General features: G+C 46.1%; 11 protein-coding genes across 11 annotated transcripts in view; 4 read left to right on the top strand and 7 right to left on the bottom strand.

The window, feature by feature from the left end:
* Positions 1–413, bottom strand: part of ASPWEDRAFT_25437 (uncharacterized protein) — a gene marked incomplete at both ends in the record, with an annotated part of 1,099 nt that extends 686 nt beyond the window's left edge. The window contains 2 exons of the mRNA XM_040832731.1: positions 98–259; positions 314–413. Coding sequence (XP_040693298.1) covers positions 98–259; positions 314–413 — 262 coding nt within the window. The remainder of the gene's footprint in view (positions 1–97; positions 260–313) is intronic.
* Positions 414–1,388: 975 nt separating this feature from the next.
* ASPWEDRAFT_37435 (uncharacterized protein) lies at positions 1,389–2,417 on the top strand. Its single transcript, XM_040834677.1, has one exon. It carries the CDS (start codon positions 1,834–1,836, stop codon positions 2,164–2,166), a length of 333 nt encoding a protein of 110 aa, XP_040693297.1. The 5' UTR covers positions 1,389–1,833; the 3' UTR covers positions 2,167–2,417.
* Positions 2,418–4,388: 1,971 nt separating this feature from the next.
* Positions 4,389–5,095, bottom strand: ASPWEDRAFT_37432 (uncharacterized protein). Its single transcript, XM_040834676.1, has one exon. The coding sequence runs from the start codon at positions 4,970–4,972 to the stop codon at positions 4,589–4,591; it is 384 nt and encodes a 127-aa protein (XP_040693296.1). The 5' UTR covers positions 4,973–5,095; the 3' UTR covers positions 4,389–4,588.
* A 549-nt stretch (positions 5,096–5,644) lies between these two features.
* Positions 5,645–6,794, bottom strand: ASPWEDRAFT_105589 (zinc-dependent alcohol dehydrogenase; the record flags this gene model as incomplete). The annotated part of the gene is made up of 3 exons (XM_040827739.1): positions 5,645–5,829; positions 5,875–6,599; positions 6,649–6,794. 3 exons carry the CDS (start codon positions 6,792–6,794, stop codon positions 5,645–5,647), a joined length of 1,056 nt encoding a protein of 351 aa, XP_040693295.1.
* An 83-nt stretch (positions 6,795–6,877) lies between these two features.
* ASPWEDRAFT_37431 (uncharacterized protein) lies at positions 6,878–7,547 on the bottom strand. The gene has a single exon (XM_040834675.1). The coding sequence runs from the start codon at positions 7,481–7,483 to the stop codon at positions 7,010–7,012; it is 474 nt and encodes a 157-aa protein (XP_040693294.1). The 5' UTR covers positions 7,484–7,547; the 3' UTR covers positions 6,878–7,009.
* Positions 7,548–7,664: 117 nt separating this feature from the next.
* Positions 7,665–8,225, bottom strand: ASPWEDRAFT_736476 (uncharacterized protein; the record flags this gene model as incomplete). The annotated part of the gene is made up of 2 exons (XM_040839354.1): positions 7,665–8,026; positions 8,076–8,225. 2 exons carry the CDS (start codon positions 8,223–8,225, stop codon positions 7,790–7,792), a joined length of 387 nt encoding a protein of 128 aa, XP_040693293.1. The 3' UTR covers positions 7,665–7,789.
* A 618-nt stretch (positions 8,226–8,843) lies between these two features.
* ASPWEDRAFT_384936 (uncharacterized protein) lies at positions 8,844–9,392 on the bottom strand. The gene is made up of 2 exons (XM_040834893.1): positions 9,331–9,392; positions 8,844–9,280 (listed from the first exon to the last, which is right to left on the bottom strand). Exon 2 carries the CDS (start codon positions 9,271–9,273, stop codon positions 8,929–8,931), a length of 345 nt encoding a protein of 114 aa, XP_040693292.1. The 5' UTR covers positions 9,274–9,280; positions 9,331–9,392; the 3' UTR covers positions 8,844–8,928.
* A 1,239-nt stretch (positions 9,393–10,631) lies between these two features.
* On the top strand, positions 10,632–11,561 carry ASPWEDRAFT_49559 (shikimate dehydrogenase family protein; the record flags this gene model as incomplete). The annotated part of the gene is made up of 1 exon (XM_040837293.1): positions 10,632–11,561. One exon carries the CDS (start codon positions 10,632–10,634, stop codon positions 11,559–11,561), a length of 930 nt encoding a protein of 309 aa, XP_040693291.1.
* A 923-nt stretch (positions 11,562–12,484) lies between these two features.
* Positions 12,485–13,706, bottom strand: ASPWEDRAFT_180998 (UDP-glucuronic acid decarboxylase family protein). The gene is made up of 3 exons (XM_040831858.1): positions 13,574–13,706; positions 13,389–13,528; positions 12,485–13,339 (listed from the first exon to the last, which is right to left on the bottom strand). The coding sequence occupies exons 1-3, from the start codon at positions 13,601–13,603 to the stop codon at positions 12,556–12,558; spliced, it is 954 nt and encodes a 317-aa protein (XP_040693290.1). The 5' UTR covers positions 13,604–13,706; the 3' UTR covers positions 12,485–12,555.
* A 245-nt stretch (positions 13,707–13,951) lies between these two features.
* ASPWEDRAFT_384920 (uncharacterized protein) lies at positions 13,952–15,344 on the top strand. The gene has a single exon (XM_040834892.1). The coding sequence runs from the start codon at positions 14,057–14,059 to the stop codon at positions 15,194–15,196; it is 1,140 nt and encodes a 379-aa protein (XP_040693289.1). The 5' UTR covers positions 13,952–14,056; the 3' UTR covers positions 15,197–15,344.
* A 17-nt stretch (positions 15,345–15,361) lies between these two features.
* Positions 15,362–16,425, top strand: ASPWEDRAFT_37427 (uncharacterized protein). The gene has a single exon (XM_040834674.1). The coding sequence runs from the start codon at positions 15,399–15,401 to the stop codon at positions 16,308–16,310; it is 912 nt and encodes a 303-aa protein (XP_040693288.1). The 5' UTR covers positions 15,362–15,398; the 3' UTR covers positions 16,311–16,425.
* The last annotated feature ends 136 nt before the right edge of the window (positions 16,426–16,561 follow it).

Genomic DNA, 16,561 nt, shown 5'->3' with positions numbered 1-16,561 from the left:
TCATTGCACTTGCAATGCTTCCAGTCCCAGTCCTTGCAAGATGGGTCCTTCTTGCATTTATCATTGCACTTGCAATGCTTCCAGTCCCAATCCTTACATGATGGGTCTTTCTTGCATTTATCATCACATTTGCAATGCTTCCAGTCCCAATTCTTGCATGATGGGTCTTTAAAGTCACAGTTCTTCTTGTCAAGACATTTACAGTGACCCCAATCCCAATTCTTGCAGTGGAAATCCTTTCGGTGGCATTCGCCACGAACTAGCTATGGTTAGTAATGATGCCGGTTATAGTAATATGAAGTCAGGTACATACTTTCAAGATCCCCAACTGAGTCAGGGGCAGGGGCAGCTACAGGAGACGCAGCTGTAAGGCCCACAAGGAACACTGTGATTATAGCAAAATTGACCTTCATGGTTCCAGGATATTGTCAATTTATATCCAATAAGACGTAGAACTCGGTGGATGAAAAGATGTAGTGAATATTTGAGGCTGCTAGACCAGGTAGATCTGTATCGACGCTGAAGATGAGTTTTGACAAGCCCTTCGACTGTATTTATAGCTGAATATAGAGATATAGTTGCGTCGACGACTGCATGTAATGACTTTCTTTTGCAACTCTCTTCATAGTCATGAGCAGATAATTCTCGTATTCAGAGGGGTCTAGATCAAGTCAATTCTACTTAGAGCTTCCCCGCATTGAGGGGGCTGAAGTCTCATGATAGGAATATAATAAACTTCAAGTCGATTGCCACCAGCTCGCATATAAACCATTGATAACCACAGGATGAATGACGACTGAGTGAAGCATTTTGAGGGGCGCGACCATCTAGCTGTATACCACTTTACGAACTTGAGCCATGGTTCACTTGAGGCTGGGGGGTGCAGGCATCCATATCCGGATTGTCAAAAAATAAGCATAAGACATACATAGATTGACCATAATAGGAAATCTAGATTTACATCACTATGAATTAATAGATGTGAGAAGGGCGAGCAAGTCCGCTCAGATGCCAAGTGTCTTGGCAAGCCTCGAAGTTTGATTCCGCCGAATTATCAATGAGAACCAAGAAGTAAAGAAAGACATGACCAACAGATCTATAGATCCCAATCCGACCTATGGTTCATGCCTATAATACATAATTATAGATAGTCCAGCTATTCATAAATTTTCTTTAGTTTTGTATTAGTTCTATTTTGAGGTAGTTCCATTCCAGCAACCATAACTCTGTTCGTTAAAATGACCAAGAGGAGCCCAGACTAAATATAGTCATTAATAGCAAATTTAGTGAACTGCCACCTAGAAAAATATCCAGAGAAACTCTCTATATTTAATTTATTATAATTCCTGGCTAGTGCTGCTCTCTCACTCTAGTAATTAAAGGGAATCAGGTGCACTACTTAGAAATAGCAGTTATTACCACTTTATATTAAAGTTTATCTTAGTACATGAACCGAATTTGCCACAAAGCTTACATAGCAATGAGTGGTTCATGCACCTTTAATCAAGAACGCAAGTCAATTAAGGTTATGGGAGCTGTAATGTCATCAAAATTACGATACGGCTAACATCTTTTGAAGGCTCTGATGCCTATACTTCCACCCTGCTCCCTATCCTTCTTTTTTTTTTCAGAAATATCCTATCTCATTCCTATCGACTTTTATATTACTATTTGTAGTCATTACATCACTGAGTTAGAGTGTATTAGAACTATGTCTAGAACTTGATATATATTACAAGGTTACACATCAAGTCCTGACTAACTTTTAAATTTTACCTGACTGGGTCCCAATACCTGTATTGGCTTCTATAAGGGCTCTCCCTAATGCACCTAATGGACACACTACTCAAGGCGAGACATGCCCAGTTGTCGTCATTATTAGGCGCAATGACTTGTCAGAGGTGGATTCGAAGACTCTTTCCACTTCGTTCGCGAAGCCGTTTGCGGATCATGCAGTTTCAAGCATCTGACGGATTCTCTCAGGTCACATTTGCTTGTCTTTTTCAGTTTTGGGATGTCCGGAGGCCAAGCAAAGGAAGATATTCACCGAGGAAACACGTTGAAAAACAAGGGGATGGTCTTTTGAGTAAAGGGAAAGGAGGATATAAACTCAAAAGCTGGACAATGAGCTTCATCAACAAGACTACTAGTAACAAGACGGACTAAGCAATACCAACATCCAAATATCAGCCTGCACTTCCTATTTTGTTAGAATAATCCATTCCTACATCCACTAAAAAGGGCTAGCATTGCCAACCAAAGATGGTAAGAAGACGCCCGTTGCCAGCAGATATGAAATTACCACAAAGTCTCTCATGGACGGGGCTTTCAAGGGCCCACCAAAGACGAATAGTCTGTCCGCGTTGAGCATGTAAGTTAGGTAATTTAATAATCCAAGAGTAAAAGCCTCAAAACACGGGGAAAATACAGCTCAGCGGCTGGAAGACTGACGCCTCCGAATATCCCTATTAATCATTACGACGATCCTAGAAACCAACAAAATAGAACCGCACGTACTACTCTATTATGCCATGCTAATGTATTCGAGCAAAGGCCTGCTTTGAACACTCTAATTTTTTCACAGTGAAGATAGAACAGACAACGCAGTCAGTTGAGGTGCAACTTTATTAACTAATATATAGATTAAGTGATAGGTAGATAGCGCAGACACTTACAAAAACAGTAAAACAAACAAACACCGATAAACGATAGACATATTATTTGCTGTATAAAAAATACAACAGCAGGGATTCATTGTGGTAACCCACATACTCCCGAGCTTTCAGAAGGGTTCTCAATCTCCGTGTAATGACACACTAGGGGCCAAATGCCTAGCCAGCTCCGATGCGCTCGATGGGATGTGCCCGGGAAAGTGGATCGAATCTCTCGCCGAGGTTCTCGTCATCCCCAGTGCGGGGAATGTGAGTTGGATAGTAGAGGAACCACTGTGCGCAGGATAAGTAGTATTTTACCCATGTGAGAGAGTACTGGGCTGTATAAATACTTACGGATTGCTGTAGACCGAGCCAATCGATGATGTTTTATTGCAGGATATTCGTTTTGCTTTGCTAAAATGTCGCAGCATTATGCGTCCGTTGCTGTCACTATCACGGAACCTTCTGACTGCGAAAGTACCGGCATTGTAAACCTCTCACAATGAGCTCAGTGCTCAGAGCTGCACACACCTCAAGTCCGTTATCCGAACAAGAATGTATCCAAATTCTGGAGTTCTGCCACTGGGACTGAGACATGGCCATTTACTGGGAGGGTGGGGAGAGTATCGAACATGAGCTCTACTGGAAGAAACAGTGGCGCACTTGCCACAACGTTGCCATGGGCATAGTCCACGGTCATCCTCTGGACCCTCTGGGTACACATTTGCTGATTCTATCTGAGACTCATGGCGCTGTGGCTTTTAAATCTCTGCCACCTCTTGAATAAGATTTCCCCTCTGGCTATATTAAGGATATAAGTAAACAAAGATGGGTCCAGCCATTTCTCATGTCAAACTAAATTCTGGTAATACGCTGTATATCGTTGAGAAACTTACTGTCTCTAACCTCCAGTATAAAAGAAGGGTAGTCATTTTGTTGTGCCTAATTTCACAGTACCCAAGCCTTACTAGGCCACCTATTGATACTGCTAATCATTTATTACTTTACTGCTCTAGAAGGTATTATGAGAAAAGAGCTTATTATAACTGTAGGATATTGGTGGAGTATAATGTTATAAAAAGACATCACATGCTCTCTTTGAAGAGGCAGCAAGCTTAATAATAAGACAAAAGTCCTCTGAGAAGTTACTAACCCCCGTTGAGGGAAGGCACTGCTCTTGTTTTTTTCTGTGGTGTGATCTTTAGCTTAAGCCTCAGTAACATTGCTTAAGCAGACCTATTTCTGTCTACCACTCGACCATCTATCAACCATGTACCGAATAAACCCCGCTGCATTATCGACACCTAGAGGTCTCGTAGTTGCGTCAGAGGGAACTGGATAGATATCTGGCGGAATGTGACTTTCGTGGGATGAGTTGAATCTTAGAAGGGACCAGAAAACCCAGAAGCATCTCAAAGGGAGACATTGGGTTCTGAACGATAGGGGTGTAAGAAGAGGCGAGGAAGAAAAGTGGACGAGGAGAGGTTGTGGGAGATTCAATCAAAACGGTGTTGACTGCCCAGGCCTCATTCAATGCACTGTCCAGGCAACTCCATCTCCATGATTTTCAAGTGACTTGCCTTGATCAATTCATTAATTTATGCATCGGATACTTGGTAACTAAACTTTTTTATCCATGGATAATATTAGTGTAGCATAAAACCTGAAATTCAAAGTGTGTCTCCATATTAAATTCATTACACTGCACAAAATAGATTATCTGCGTTGGTACAGATTTATTGGAGATATTCCCATCTGGGATGATATAGATAGCTTTATACAAGTCAAGGTCTGAATGGAAAATTGATTTCATGCAGTAGGCTTCTCACACATGAGCCACCATGTGTTTGGGTGAAACAAAATGGGTAATATACATGGCCGCTATTGTTATTGCCAGCTTCCCTTATCCTATTGTCTTTGGGACATTGATCTTTTCATCCATTGATGATCGCGCGGCAGATACAATCGTAGAAGTGGTTGTGAAAGTCGTCGATATTGTTAAAGATGAGTGAGCAATTTGAGCACTTACCGCTCACTTCACTAATTTCAGCCGGGTTCTCGCCATCGGTATTAAGGCTTTCGTGACGGTTCGTATTTGCCTCATGGTCGACCACGAGATGACGCTTGAAAAGATCTGCCCGCCTGAAGCTCTTCTCCGCTAGAGATCTAGATTCGGGACAGAACCCACAAATTAGATCACCCTTGTAGTGGACGAGGGTATGTCTTTCCCTATCATAAGCACGAACGAATCTCCGAATATGGTAGTCACAGTCGAGAACTGGGCACTTTTCAGGTCTATCAAGGTCGTGTGTGGCCATTGCGTCGCTGGATGAAAATTTAAAGGTGCGGGATCTATCAAGGCAATGTTAACTATTAGCTGAAGGGGGAAAATGTAGATTAACTTGTACTATAGTTCTCTTGGGCAGGCAATAGTATGTGAGGTGTACCTTGGTAGAGAGATCGGATGGTGGGGGAAGCGGGAACTGTGTGACGGCTCAGCCGCACACTTGGCTTATATAGGCTGCCATACTACTATGTGATCTGATACCACCCCATAGCTTGATAGCTTCTTTTCTTCTTCTTTTTATGCTTGATATTCTCATTGTACCTACCTAGTATATCTGATGAACAGCTAGTTGTTCCCATGGGACTGAGACATGACACTGTGGTAGCAATTGGAAGGACTAAACTAATGATCCATAAGCGAAGGTCCCCCCACCCACCACATCTTTTTAGTCTAATATTCAAGTAGGCAGTGATTGACCGTACGCTATAATCACAACTTGGTTGAAACATATAAATAAATACTGTTCTAGTATTGGTAATGACCACAGTAATAGTCTTTTCCCATATCATGCTGTACAGAATCTCCTAAATATTTCAACAAACTATTGCCAACGAACCCATCATAGCCATGCATAAAGCACCCCTTCAACTCCATCCCATCAAAAAGCGTTCGCGCTAAAATATTGTCGCATGAAATGATCTTATCATTGAGGCAGTCTCACCACTGCCCTGCCGGTTATAGCATCGTCCTTTAACTGTTCAATCAAACTCGGCGTTTCCGTCCAATCGAACACCTCGATAGAAGGCGTGATTTCTCCTCTTCCTGCTTGTTCCAGCAGCTCGGTCATTTGGTCTTCAGTTCCCACCGAAGAACCAATGATAGATAAGCCTATCTAGTTAGTTATGATCCAGTATCAACAGAGTAAGTACTAACCTCTCGCTGCACACAACGTAGCGGAAACAGGAATGTCCATCTCATTCGGGGGCAATCCCACATTGACAATGATCCCCAAATTCCTCACCAGCTGCGGTGCCATCGCAAATGCTTCTTTTGTGCCTGGGACGACAATGGTCGCATGTGCGCCTTCGCCTGTCACTTCCAGTACTCTCGCTGCGACATCTTCGGTTTTATAGTCGACAAAAACCTCCGCTCCGGAATCCAAAATAAGCTGCCTCTTCGCATCACCACTATCAATCGCAATAACCCGCAGCTTCCTCACCCTTGCCGCAATCTGCACTCCAATATGCCCCAACCCACCCCCAGCCCCCGAAATCGCAATCCAGTCACCAGCTCGTAGACTGTCGAGTTTCGATAACGCTCCAGCCATAGTAAGACCGGCACACAAAAGCGGCGCCGCAACCTCATCAGATACATTCTCGGGAATTCGCGTGACGAATCGCGCATCCGCAATGACATACTGCTGTAACGTGCCCGGGACGTGGCGGCTTGTGTTGAGCTGTTTTGCGCAGTTCTGAGGAAACCCGCGCTGACAGACGGAACATTCATTACAGGCGCTGTAGAGCCATTTCACGCCTACGCGCTGGTTGAGCAGGGACTGGGAAATGTTGGGCCCTGTTTGGACGACGACCCCTATGCCCTCATGTCCGATGATGGGGTTGTAGTTGCCCCAGGCGAGAATGGCGCGGATTTCTGAGCGGCTGCGTACTCTATTAGATCATTATTCAAGACAGCAGGGTGAGAGATTACCATAGTCCAGTGCAGGTTAATTTCATCAAAATCTCATCCGGACCGGGTTTGCCGACCGAGATGTTGTCTTTGATTGTCATGGAATAATTAGGTCCTGGGTTCTGGACGACGACAGCATGCTGCTGGCTGGGGATGATATCCGTCATTTTAATTTCTAGGAGTTGATACTTGATTATGATGTTGAATTATGATAAGAAATTATATCTCCATCTGCATACTTTATAACCCCGCGGTTGTTCCGTCTGACAGCCGAATGAGCGGCAATTCGTTCGGCATTCCGTATATTAATACATATCGGCCAACCAGCATATATTTATCACATCTAACTATATTTTTCACTGTATTCATAAAACCCTTCCTTCTAGTATCCACGCTTTACCAATGATTTTCCTTTGCCATGCACTGGTGCGGTGGAGTTGAAACCTGACGGGGTGGGAGTCTTGGTGGCGACAGAAGACGTCGAGGTTGAAGCAGAAGTAGTCCAAGTAGGCTTAGAGGAGCTGGCAGCAACGGAAGAAGACGAAATCGATGGCAAAGCACTCGAAGACGAAGAAGACTCCTCCGTACAATACCCGGTATAAAACCCATCAATATGATAAATCACCGACGGATCCTCATAGAAGCAATCACACTCCCACATATCCCACCACCAGTTCTTGATGCCGGGAAACTGCTCGCAAAAGGGAATGCATTCTTGGGGGGTTTTGGCGACGAGCCAGTGCGCTGCTTGGTTGGTGTGGCCGGCTAGCGTGCCTGATTCGTAGGAGCTGCAGTTGAGGGTTGCAGAGGTGAGGGTAGCGAGGGCCGGTAGGGTTGTTATGGTGGAGAGGTGCATTTTGAGGACTGAGAGATAGAATGAAGATGATGCAGAGAGTGGGAATGTACAGGATGTAAGAGGCTATTGCTGGTTCATATACCTCAAAAGTGAGACATTCCTGCAAGCTATACAGTCGAGACTGAGCACTAAACATATAGTGCAGCTACAGTAGCATGTTTTAGTATGAAAATATCCAGAGCAAGTTAGTATATCATCTGGTATGAGTTCAAGCTAACTACAATAGGCCAAGTGATATTGCCAAGAGATAATACAAAAAAGAATAACCAACCACAGCTGTTGAAGAGAGACATGTCGGATCATTAATTACTCGATCAAGCCTAGCTCAGAATCCTTCAATATAACTTCAACCTGCAGGGCTAGAGGGGAATGTGCGAGTATCCCTCTGAGGAACAGGGTCACCCCATTTGAGAAGCATATCCATGATAATAGTATAAGTATATTAAAGTTATAAAGCCCGCTGAACTGAATCCGAAGCTTGTCGTCAAAGTAGCCTTGGATAACCCGAGCATGAGTGGGCATTATAAATGATATCATATTGACCTATGTAATTATTAGCATCTGAGTATATCCCAAGTAAAGATAAACAAACCGGAAATATAATATGAAATTTAGACCAGGGAACGACTTTCCATAATGCGTATGTCTGCGCCCTCATGCCACCCAACATCCAGCTAACCAGCATGACCAGCTCAGAGACTGTGATGCGATCCTCTTCGGCTTCATTAGAGATCTTGATCATGATAGTCCGGTGTGATCTTCGTTTGCCCTTATATTCTGCTGCTGCTTCACTGCTGGTTCTCTCCGGCGCGGTACATGCATAAGATTCCTTTTCGTCTTTCAGTCCTAAAAGTCAACATGTTAGCTATGAATCGGTATAAGAACATATAGAAATACATAATACACGCAGATTGCGTTTTAAGCTTTTCCCACAGCGCATCCGAGTACTTCATGTAAGTATGAACAAGCGCATCAAAATCAGTCCACGGTCCCTTGTAGTAACTAAACAAGCAAAGTCCTCCAAAAACCAGTCTTTCTCCTGGCAGAATTGATCGAGCTCAACTCCGGATTCTGCAATATTGAAGCTGACTGGTGGTTTTTGGAAAAATGGTGATGACGTAGCGTCATGCAAGTCGAATCTGGAAAACTCTATCCCCAGTTGCTGACTTTGTTCGGGGGTGAGGTATTCTGCTGGTATGTCTTGGAGACGGAAATGGAGGCTGCGGATGGCCTCATTTCTGTCGAGATAGCATTATGTTTTTGCAGTCTCGTCTGGTTTTGAGGTGGCCATCTTATTATTCCATAGTGGATGGGAGTAGAATGTAATTTTACAGAGGCAGAAATGAGAAAGATGGAGATGACTTTATTAGGCAGAATCAGATGTCGGCCACTTCCTCACAACAGCTATATCCAGACACCACCTAGTACATACATATAGTGATAAATTACCAATCACAATAATTCACATTCAAACTGACCCCCTGATAAGTCCAACTTCCTCCATTCCTCTGCCCATGGCATCTAATGATATTCTCAAAAGCCCCGTCACAACCCTCCTTAGATTCAAACTCTCCAATCTGACCAACATAGACATTCTGCTTCCCCTGGTCGCCGACGTGAAACTCGAGAAAGTCCAAGGTGGGATGACTGTAGTGGTACTGGCAGTAAAGATCTTTGACAGTTTGCACTTCGTCTTTGGTCGCGCAGTTGCTGCCGTAGCTCCGGGTGTAGCATTCCTCGGCCAGGACGGCAGAGAAAAATAAGAGGATGGATGGGATTGGGAGGTGCATTTTGCGACTGATTGAGTGTTAGTCAGGAAGTTATGGGGTGTAATAAGACTGGCTTACTTGGATGGATCTTTCAGTAGAGGGCAGATGTCTCGATTCTAAGTCTTTGCGATGAATTCTAGATTCTGGGTCTGGTAACAAGGAGGGAAATCGAGGCAGTATTTATGTCTAAGCTCTGACCTTTTGTATGAGCGATTAAATCAATGTGAATCAACAAGAACATGTGAAATTATTGCATCCAATCCTTGTTAGGTAGCCTGGCACTGCCAATGATACAGCCTTGCATGATTCGATCACAATATCAGAACCTGCAGCTGTACCGAATGTACTTTTTACATACTACAATCTATCAGCTGGATAACAACAAATCAACAGAAGCTAAATTTTTGCTTCTCTTGCATTTCGTTGAAAGAAAGTGGGATAGAACAATCATTACGGAGTAGCTAGTATAAGTCCAAATCCCAAAAGCGTAGACTCGAAATGTCTATCACCTGCATATGTTGATCTCCCGTACAGCGATCTGCAAGGCTGTCACACTGAACCCTGACGATCAACGTAGGCTCAGTGGGCGGGTGTTTGTGCAACTCACATGGGTACCTGGATCGCATCTACTAGTCAACTGTATCACACATGAGCTGATCATGAATTCTTGACAACTCAAATGCATGACTCGGTCTCCCCCACATATCACATCAATGTTCTTTGTCAGCCTTGTACAAAGTACTGCCTGATTGGGTATATGGTAATTCATACAATGCAAGTAAACTCTCTAGGTAAGAATCTGTATGATGATGTTGACATCACACTGAACTGCATTATTAAGCCAAGCCAGTACAGTTCATATTTTCTTGCGTCGAGTATATGCAGCAAACACTTTCGGGAATGCCGTCAGCGGGCCGGGCCATCAGAGCAGGGATGTTGTCACTGCGAGGATTGGATTAGCGCTCAATTGAGAACAGGTTTTTTTTCTCTGCCTCTAGGACATCGGAATGGATGACAGGGTGCTATGAGAGTTGGCAAGTTTGAATGATGTGGAAGATGTAACCTGGTGTGATGGACCACATCAATACTCAGTCAGTCCAAGTGACAGAGAACTTTTTGACTAGGGACATACGCTTCGTTTACCCCGATAGAGATATCCAAGTTGTGTACTGATGATGGTTTGTGCAGCGATTATGCATCGGTTAAATTATACTGATCCTGGTGCCTAAGGCACAACATCTCCAGCACGGCCAAGAACTTTGCCCAAATCAACGACCAGCAAAGTTCTTGTAAGTAGAGTAGTTGTTTAGATCCAGGAGATGCTATCCATCCATGCAAATAACAGTCATAAACCAATATCTTAAATTATCCATCTCAAAATGTCAGAGTCTACCGACACAAAAACAATCTACCTATTCGGCCAACCAATCGCCCACTCCGTCTCCCCATTTTTCTACAACACCATCTTCACCAAACTTAGCCTTCCATGGCGGTATATCAGACTCGATTCACACGACCCCGAGGATCTGATGTGGATGATGCGTCGGGATGATTTTATGGGTGCCGCGGTCACAATGCCGAATAAAGTCCGCGCGATGGCGTGTGTGGATGTTTTGACTGAAGAGGCGCGGAGGATTGGGTGTATTAATACGATTTATGTTCAAAGTGGCCATGGTGGGGATGGTGAGAGGGTGTTGGTCGGGACGAATACGGACTGGATTGGGATCCAGCGGGCTTTGTTGAGGGCGCAGCCTAAGTTGAAGGAGGGAGATTGGTCTGCAATGGTCATCGGAGGCGGTGCGACGTGTAAATCGGCCATCTACGCCCTGGCTGAAGGACTCGTTGCGAGGACGATATATCTGGTCAGCCGCGACGCAGGGGAAGCGCAGTCCGCCATTGACGATCTCAAACAACGAGGCCTACAGCGGGATATTTGCCACATTGACACAGTCGAAGATGTTACTTCCCTGTCTCTCTCCGAAACCCCCATAGTCACAGTCAGTGCTGTGCCTGACATCGCACCGAAGACGGAACCCGAGCAACGAGCACGCGATATTGCTATCGTCATGCTGCAGAGAAAACCAGGCTGCCAGTTTCCGAGAATATTCCTGGAAATGTGCTACGATCCGAGACCTAGGACATGGTTGGCGGGTGTGGCTGGGGAGGCTGACTGGCAGATTATCGATGGTTTGGATGTGATGGAGCATCAGGCGATTGAGCAGGATGTTTTGTGGATGGGGAGATCGCTTAGTGAGCTTCCGGTAAACGATGCTGGAAAAGCAATTCGTGATGCTCTACATAGACATTGAGAGGCATTATTTCTGTCATAATCAATGAAATATTCCTTTCTTTCTTATAGCCCAGTACATACGACCACAGGGTGAAAGTGGCTTCCCAACCGCGATATAGATCGATATGGAAAGCTCAATATTATCCTAAGCAGCTCCAGCAACGGAATATCAAAAGCAATCCTGCCAACAAAGCTGCTTTTCGCAAACTTTTACATGATATCAACATGTTCGGTCCCGGTCATCCCCTTGACGTCGTCGAAAACCCCTACATCGGTGTACAATAGACGGAATACGTTCGTTCTCTGTCCCCCAAAAGAAGCCCGGCAATAGCCCCATCTTTTGTAGATAAACGATAAATAAAACGAAACCATATTTCCTATAGGTAGCTATAGACACGGTAACCGCTTTAAGAGTCCTCATCATAAGCAGGCAGATATGCGTCCTTCCCGGACAATACACTAGACAATTCCTCTGATGCGCTGTAAAGAGGATCATGTTACCTAATACGAAGTTCTGTCTCAGTCAACGGTTTCTCTTCGCTCTGGAGTCTATCCTATACTGACCGAACAAGGTGAAGCACAACAGCAATGATTTAGTACTATCTATAATTTTATATATACAGAAAACTGCGTATTTTATGATATACTTTTGTTCGGGGAAGATGCCCAAGACATTGTAAATAAAGTTTCGGTTAATTTGGAAAACATTTTCCAATGAATCAAAGTTCCTGCTGTTTTATTTAGCGCAATCTATTTTATATACACCAGGAAATGATATACCTGGCTATGGCATTGGTTTCTTTCTCTCTTTTCATTTGGTATAGTTCTATCACTGAAAAGGTTCCTATATCTATAAGGAGATCATCATTCCAGAATGTACCGATAATGAACTAGTAGAGCGTTTGACCCCGCCCTGGTGTATAGGAATAAGATGTCTTTCATCGGCGTGGAGCAAATCGCTTTCTGGATTAATAGTATACAGCTATGAAACATCGTAAATCAATATGTCAAGTCTATGAGTTCTCCATATACCACTCAATTGACTCCTTCAATCCATCTTCCAACAGAACCACCGGCTCCCATCCCAGCTTCTCCCTCGCCAATGTGATATCCGGCCTGCGGACTTTGACATCATCCACCGGCACCGGTCGATATACAACCCCCACCTTCTTCCTCCCCGACACCTTGGCCACCATCTCCGCCGTCCTCTCCGCCAACTCCTGCATGCTAATCTCCGCATCATTCCCGATATTCACCGGCTCCGCATACTCACTATTCATAAGCGTATACAGCCCCCGTACACAGTCAGTCACGTACTGAAACGACCTTGTCGCCGTCCCATCCCCTGTAATCTGAATATCATCCCCACGCAGCGCACACGCAATAAAACTCGATATCACCCGTCCATCATCCGCCCGCAATCGCGGGCCATACGCATTGAATATCCGCGCGATCCGGATATCAGTCTGGTATTGTTGTCGATAGGCATAGCAGAGTGCTTCGGCGGCGCGTTTGCCTTCGTCGTAGCAGGAGCGCGGACCGAACGGGTTTACATTCCCCCAGTAGGTTTCTGGTTGTGGGTGGACAAGGGGGTCGCCGTAGACTTCTGAGGTGGATGTGTGGAGGAGGCGAATGTTGCGCGATTTGGCGAGGTTGAGGACGTTCTCGGCGCCGAGGAAGCAGGTTTTTAGGGTGGAGAGGGGGTCTTTTTGGTATTGGATCGGGCTGGCAGGACAGGCGAGGTTGTAGATTTGGTCGATTTGGTCGAGGTTGTCGAAGGGGGCTTGGACATTGTGGCTGTTCATGTTAGTGCCCTTATCTGAGATGGTAGATAGTTGCGGCTTACTTGATTAGTGTAAATCTGGGATGATTTTCGAGATGTTGCAAGTTCTTTGGAGAGCCTGTTTGGAATGTGTCTGCGCCGATGACTCGGTAGCCTTTGTCGAGGAGAAAATCAATCAGGTTGGATCCAAGGAACCCAGCAGCCTAGTGCAATCAGCAGGAATAAGTTTATCAGGTCGCGTGCCCTACCCCTGTAACCAGTATTGTCTGTGTATCCATATTGTTGATATAATAGCCGATCGGCCCGAATCAGTAGTGTAGTGTTTTATATGTGCGATAGAACATGGCAACGAGGAAAATATAACCGCTGGGCAAGACAGATTATCTCGCTAAAGCAGTGTGGGGAATGACTTCAGCTCTGTGTAAACACACGATGCAACAGATTTAAAGTTTTCCAAATCGGCATTAGTCCCTTCTCCCCTTGGCTTTTCGGGCATCAACAGCTTTGTCTCCACCAATCAAATATGCCAACTGCATGGAATTGCCCCACTCCTGTGCCGGGCTGAAGCAGAGCTGAATGCTCCACTCCTCCTCCAGCCAATTGCAGCAAATCTCCATACATCCACTCTCAGCTTCAGCCCAGCTGAGATATTGCACACGTGATGCAGCGCTAACAGCCCACAGCTGCCTTTCTCTCATCCTGATTCTCTGTATTCCTCTCAACAGCACAAGATGATCCCAAACAACGTCCCTCCCGTCACCGGCAAGGAACTCGAGTACATCACCCAAGTCGTGAATGGCGGCACCCTCAGCGACGGCGGCGGCCCGTTCAGCCAACGCTGCCAATCCTGGCTTGAGGAACGCCTCAACTGCCCCCGAGCCTTCCTGACACCATCCGGCACCGCGGCTCTCGACCTCGCCGCGCTGACGCTCGACATCCGGCCTGGCGACGAGGTCATCGTCCCCAGTTACACATACATCTCCACGGCAAATGGGTTTCTGCTGCGCGGGGCGTCGCTCGTCTTCGTCGATGTCGAGCCAGATACGATGAATATCGACGTGGGGAAGGTCCGCGAGGCGATTTCCCCCAAGACACGTGCTATTGTTCCTGTTCATTATGCAGGTGTACCGTGTGATATGGATGGGCTTGTGGAGGCGATTGGCGATAGGAAAGATATATACATCGTCGAAGACGCAGCGCAGGGGTTGTTTTCTTCGTATAAAGATGGGAGGGCGCTAGGCACGATCGGCCACATTGGGTGTATTAGTTTCCACGCGACAAAGAACGTCACGGCCGGTGGTGTGGGGGGAGCTATCCTCATTAATGATCGGAGCTTGATTGATCGCGCAGAGACGATCCGGGATAAAGGGACTACGAGACCTCAGTTTCTGCGTGGCGAGGTGGACCACTATACATGGCAGCAAGCGGGGGTTAGCTGTGTCCTGAGTGAGATGCAAGCGGCATATCTCTGGGCTCAGCTAGAGGCGTCTGACCAGATTCAGGCGCATCGGCACAGACTGTGGAAATATTACCAAGAGAGTCTGGGTGGGCTACGGGATAAAGGTGTTGGGATTCCAGCTGCGTGTGCTTCGGGCCAACATAATGCGCACATCTTCTTTATTAAAACGCGAGATGAAGATGAGCGACGCCGGTTCACGTCCGCCATGAAAGATAAGGGGATTGCAGTCCTGGCGCATTATGGACCTTTGCATAAGACTCCTCCTGGTCAGCAGGGTCGCCATGTTTTGCATCCAGAGGACTATGCATCGCGGGAGAGTGGGCGACTGGTTCGGCTGCCGTTGTTTTATGCCTTGACCTTGGAGCAGGCAGAGTACGTTGTTAGCCAGGTTAAGGGTTTTTTCGTAGAGTAGGTATATATTTATGACAGAATGAATTTGAATATGCATCCTAAATAATACAAGTGACGTATACCTGCACTTTGTGGACAAATTGACCAACTAGGCAAGGATAGTCTAGCCCCAACAGCCCCGCATTGGCTGAAAAGCGACGATCTCTTCAGCTGAGCTTCAACTTCCCCTCATCCTCTCCCATCCTCTCATCCCACTCTCAACCATGTCATCTGCAGTTGTATTTGCCTACCACAATGTAGGCGTCCGCTGCCTCTCCGTCCTCCTAGCCCAAAACATCAATGTCAAACTCGTCGTCACCCACGAAGATGACCAGTCCGAAAACATCTGGTTCGACAGCGTCGCCAGCCTCGCCCACCAGCACAACATCCCAGTCATCTGCCCGAAAACTCCGAACACAGAAGAACTCGTTTCGCGCCTGAACTCCCTAAAACCAGACTTTATCTTCTCCTTCTACTACCGCAACATCCTCAGCGTGGATGTCCTCAACACAGCTCCCCGCGGCTGCTACAACATGCACGGCTCTCTACTCCCGAAATACCGCGGCCGGGTCCCTGTCAACTGGGCTGTGTTGCGCGGCGAGACACAAGCCGGCGCGACGCTGCATGAAATGGTGAAGAAGCCCGATGCAGGCGCGATAGTCGGCCAGATGGCAGTGCCGATTCTCCCCAACGACACAGCCGAGGAGGTCTTTGGAAAGGTGCTTGTTGCGGCGGAGATTGTCCTGAATGACACATTACCGGCGATTGTCGATGGAAGTGTGCAACGGCAAGAGATGGATCTATCCCAGGGGTCTTATTTTGGTGGACGCAGGCCGGAGGATGGAGTGATTGATTGGAAGGCTATGGGTGCGAGGGAAGTGCATAACCTCGTGCGAGCAGTTACGCGTCCGTATCCGGGTGCTTTTACGGATACCTCCAAGGGGAGGTTGGTTATTTGGAAGACGTTGGTTGTTGAGAGTCAAAGCCAAGGATCAGCGGAGCCTTGTCTGTGGTTCAAAGATGGTCGGTTGTTTGCGACTGCTTGTGATGGAGGTATTTTGCGTATTCTCTCTGCTGAGATGGATGGGAAGGCATTGGAGCCGGTGGATTTTCCGGCTTCATTTGCACTGTCCTAGGTGACAGAAGTTATTCAACCTACATGTATCCAAATCATAATATTCCATCCTGATTAGCCTAGAATTAGAGGAAATGAGAAGCAAATTCTATATGCTAATTTCCAAACAATGCCATTTCTCTCTCTCTCTTTGATATTGCCAACGCTTGTGGACGATTTATACACAACAATCTCAGACGCAAATATCCAAACTTGACATCACACCCAGTCGGGTGCTGCACCCGGCACTAAACCCCCACAGCCGATTCCCCT

The sequence above is a fragment of the Aspergillus wentii genome (assembly GCF_001890725.1).
Source record: "Aspergillus wentii DTO 134E9 unplaced genomic scaffold ASPWEscaffold_2, whole genome shotgun sequence".
NCBI lineage: Eukaryota > Fungi > Ascomycota > Eurotiomycetes > Eurotiales > Aspergillaceae > Aspergillus > Aspergillus wentii.
This window is presented reverse-complemented; position numbering and strand designations above follow the sequence as displayed.

Excerpts from the sequence above, each read along its gene's own strand:
- ASPWEDRAFT_37435 (XM_040834677.1), top strand. The coding sequence starts at position 1,834 with ATGGACACACTACTCAAGGCGAGACATGCCCAGTTGTCGTCATTATTA.
- ASPWEDRAFT_37432 (XM_040834676.1), bottom strand. The coding sequence starts at position 4,972 with ATGGCCACACACGACCTTGATAGACCTGAAAAGTGCCCAGTTCTCGAC.
- ASPWEDRAFT_37431 (XM_040834675.1), bottom strand. The coding sequence starts at position 7,483 with ATGCACCTCTCCACCATAACAACCCTACCGGCCCTCGCTACCCTCACC.
- ASPWEDRAFT_384936 (XM_040834893.1), bottom strand. The coding sequence starts at position 9,273 with ATGCACCTCCCAATCCCATCCATCCTCTTATTTTTCTCTGCCGTCCTG.
- ASPWEDRAFT_180998 (XM_040831858.1), bottom strand. The coding sequence starts at position 13,603 with ATGGATACACAGACAATACTGGTTACAGGG. Across the intron at positions 13,529-13,573 it reads AGACAATACTGGTTACAGGG|GCTGCTGGGTTCCTTGGATC; the intron begins GTAGGGCACGCG and ends TGATTGCACTAG. Across the intron at positions 13,340-13,388 it reads CCCAGATTTACACTAATCAA|CCACAATGTCCAAGCCCCCT; the intron begins GTAAGCCGCAAC and ends TAACATGAACAG.
- ASPWEDRAFT_384920 (XM_040834892.1), top strand. The coding sequence starts at position 14,057 with ATGATCCCAAACAACGTCCCTCCCGTCACCGGCAAGGAACTCGAGTAC.
- ASPWEDRAFT_37427 (XM_040834674.1), top strand. The coding sequence starts at position 15,399 with ATGTCATCTGCAGTTGTATTTGCCTACCACAATGTAGGCGTCCGCTGC.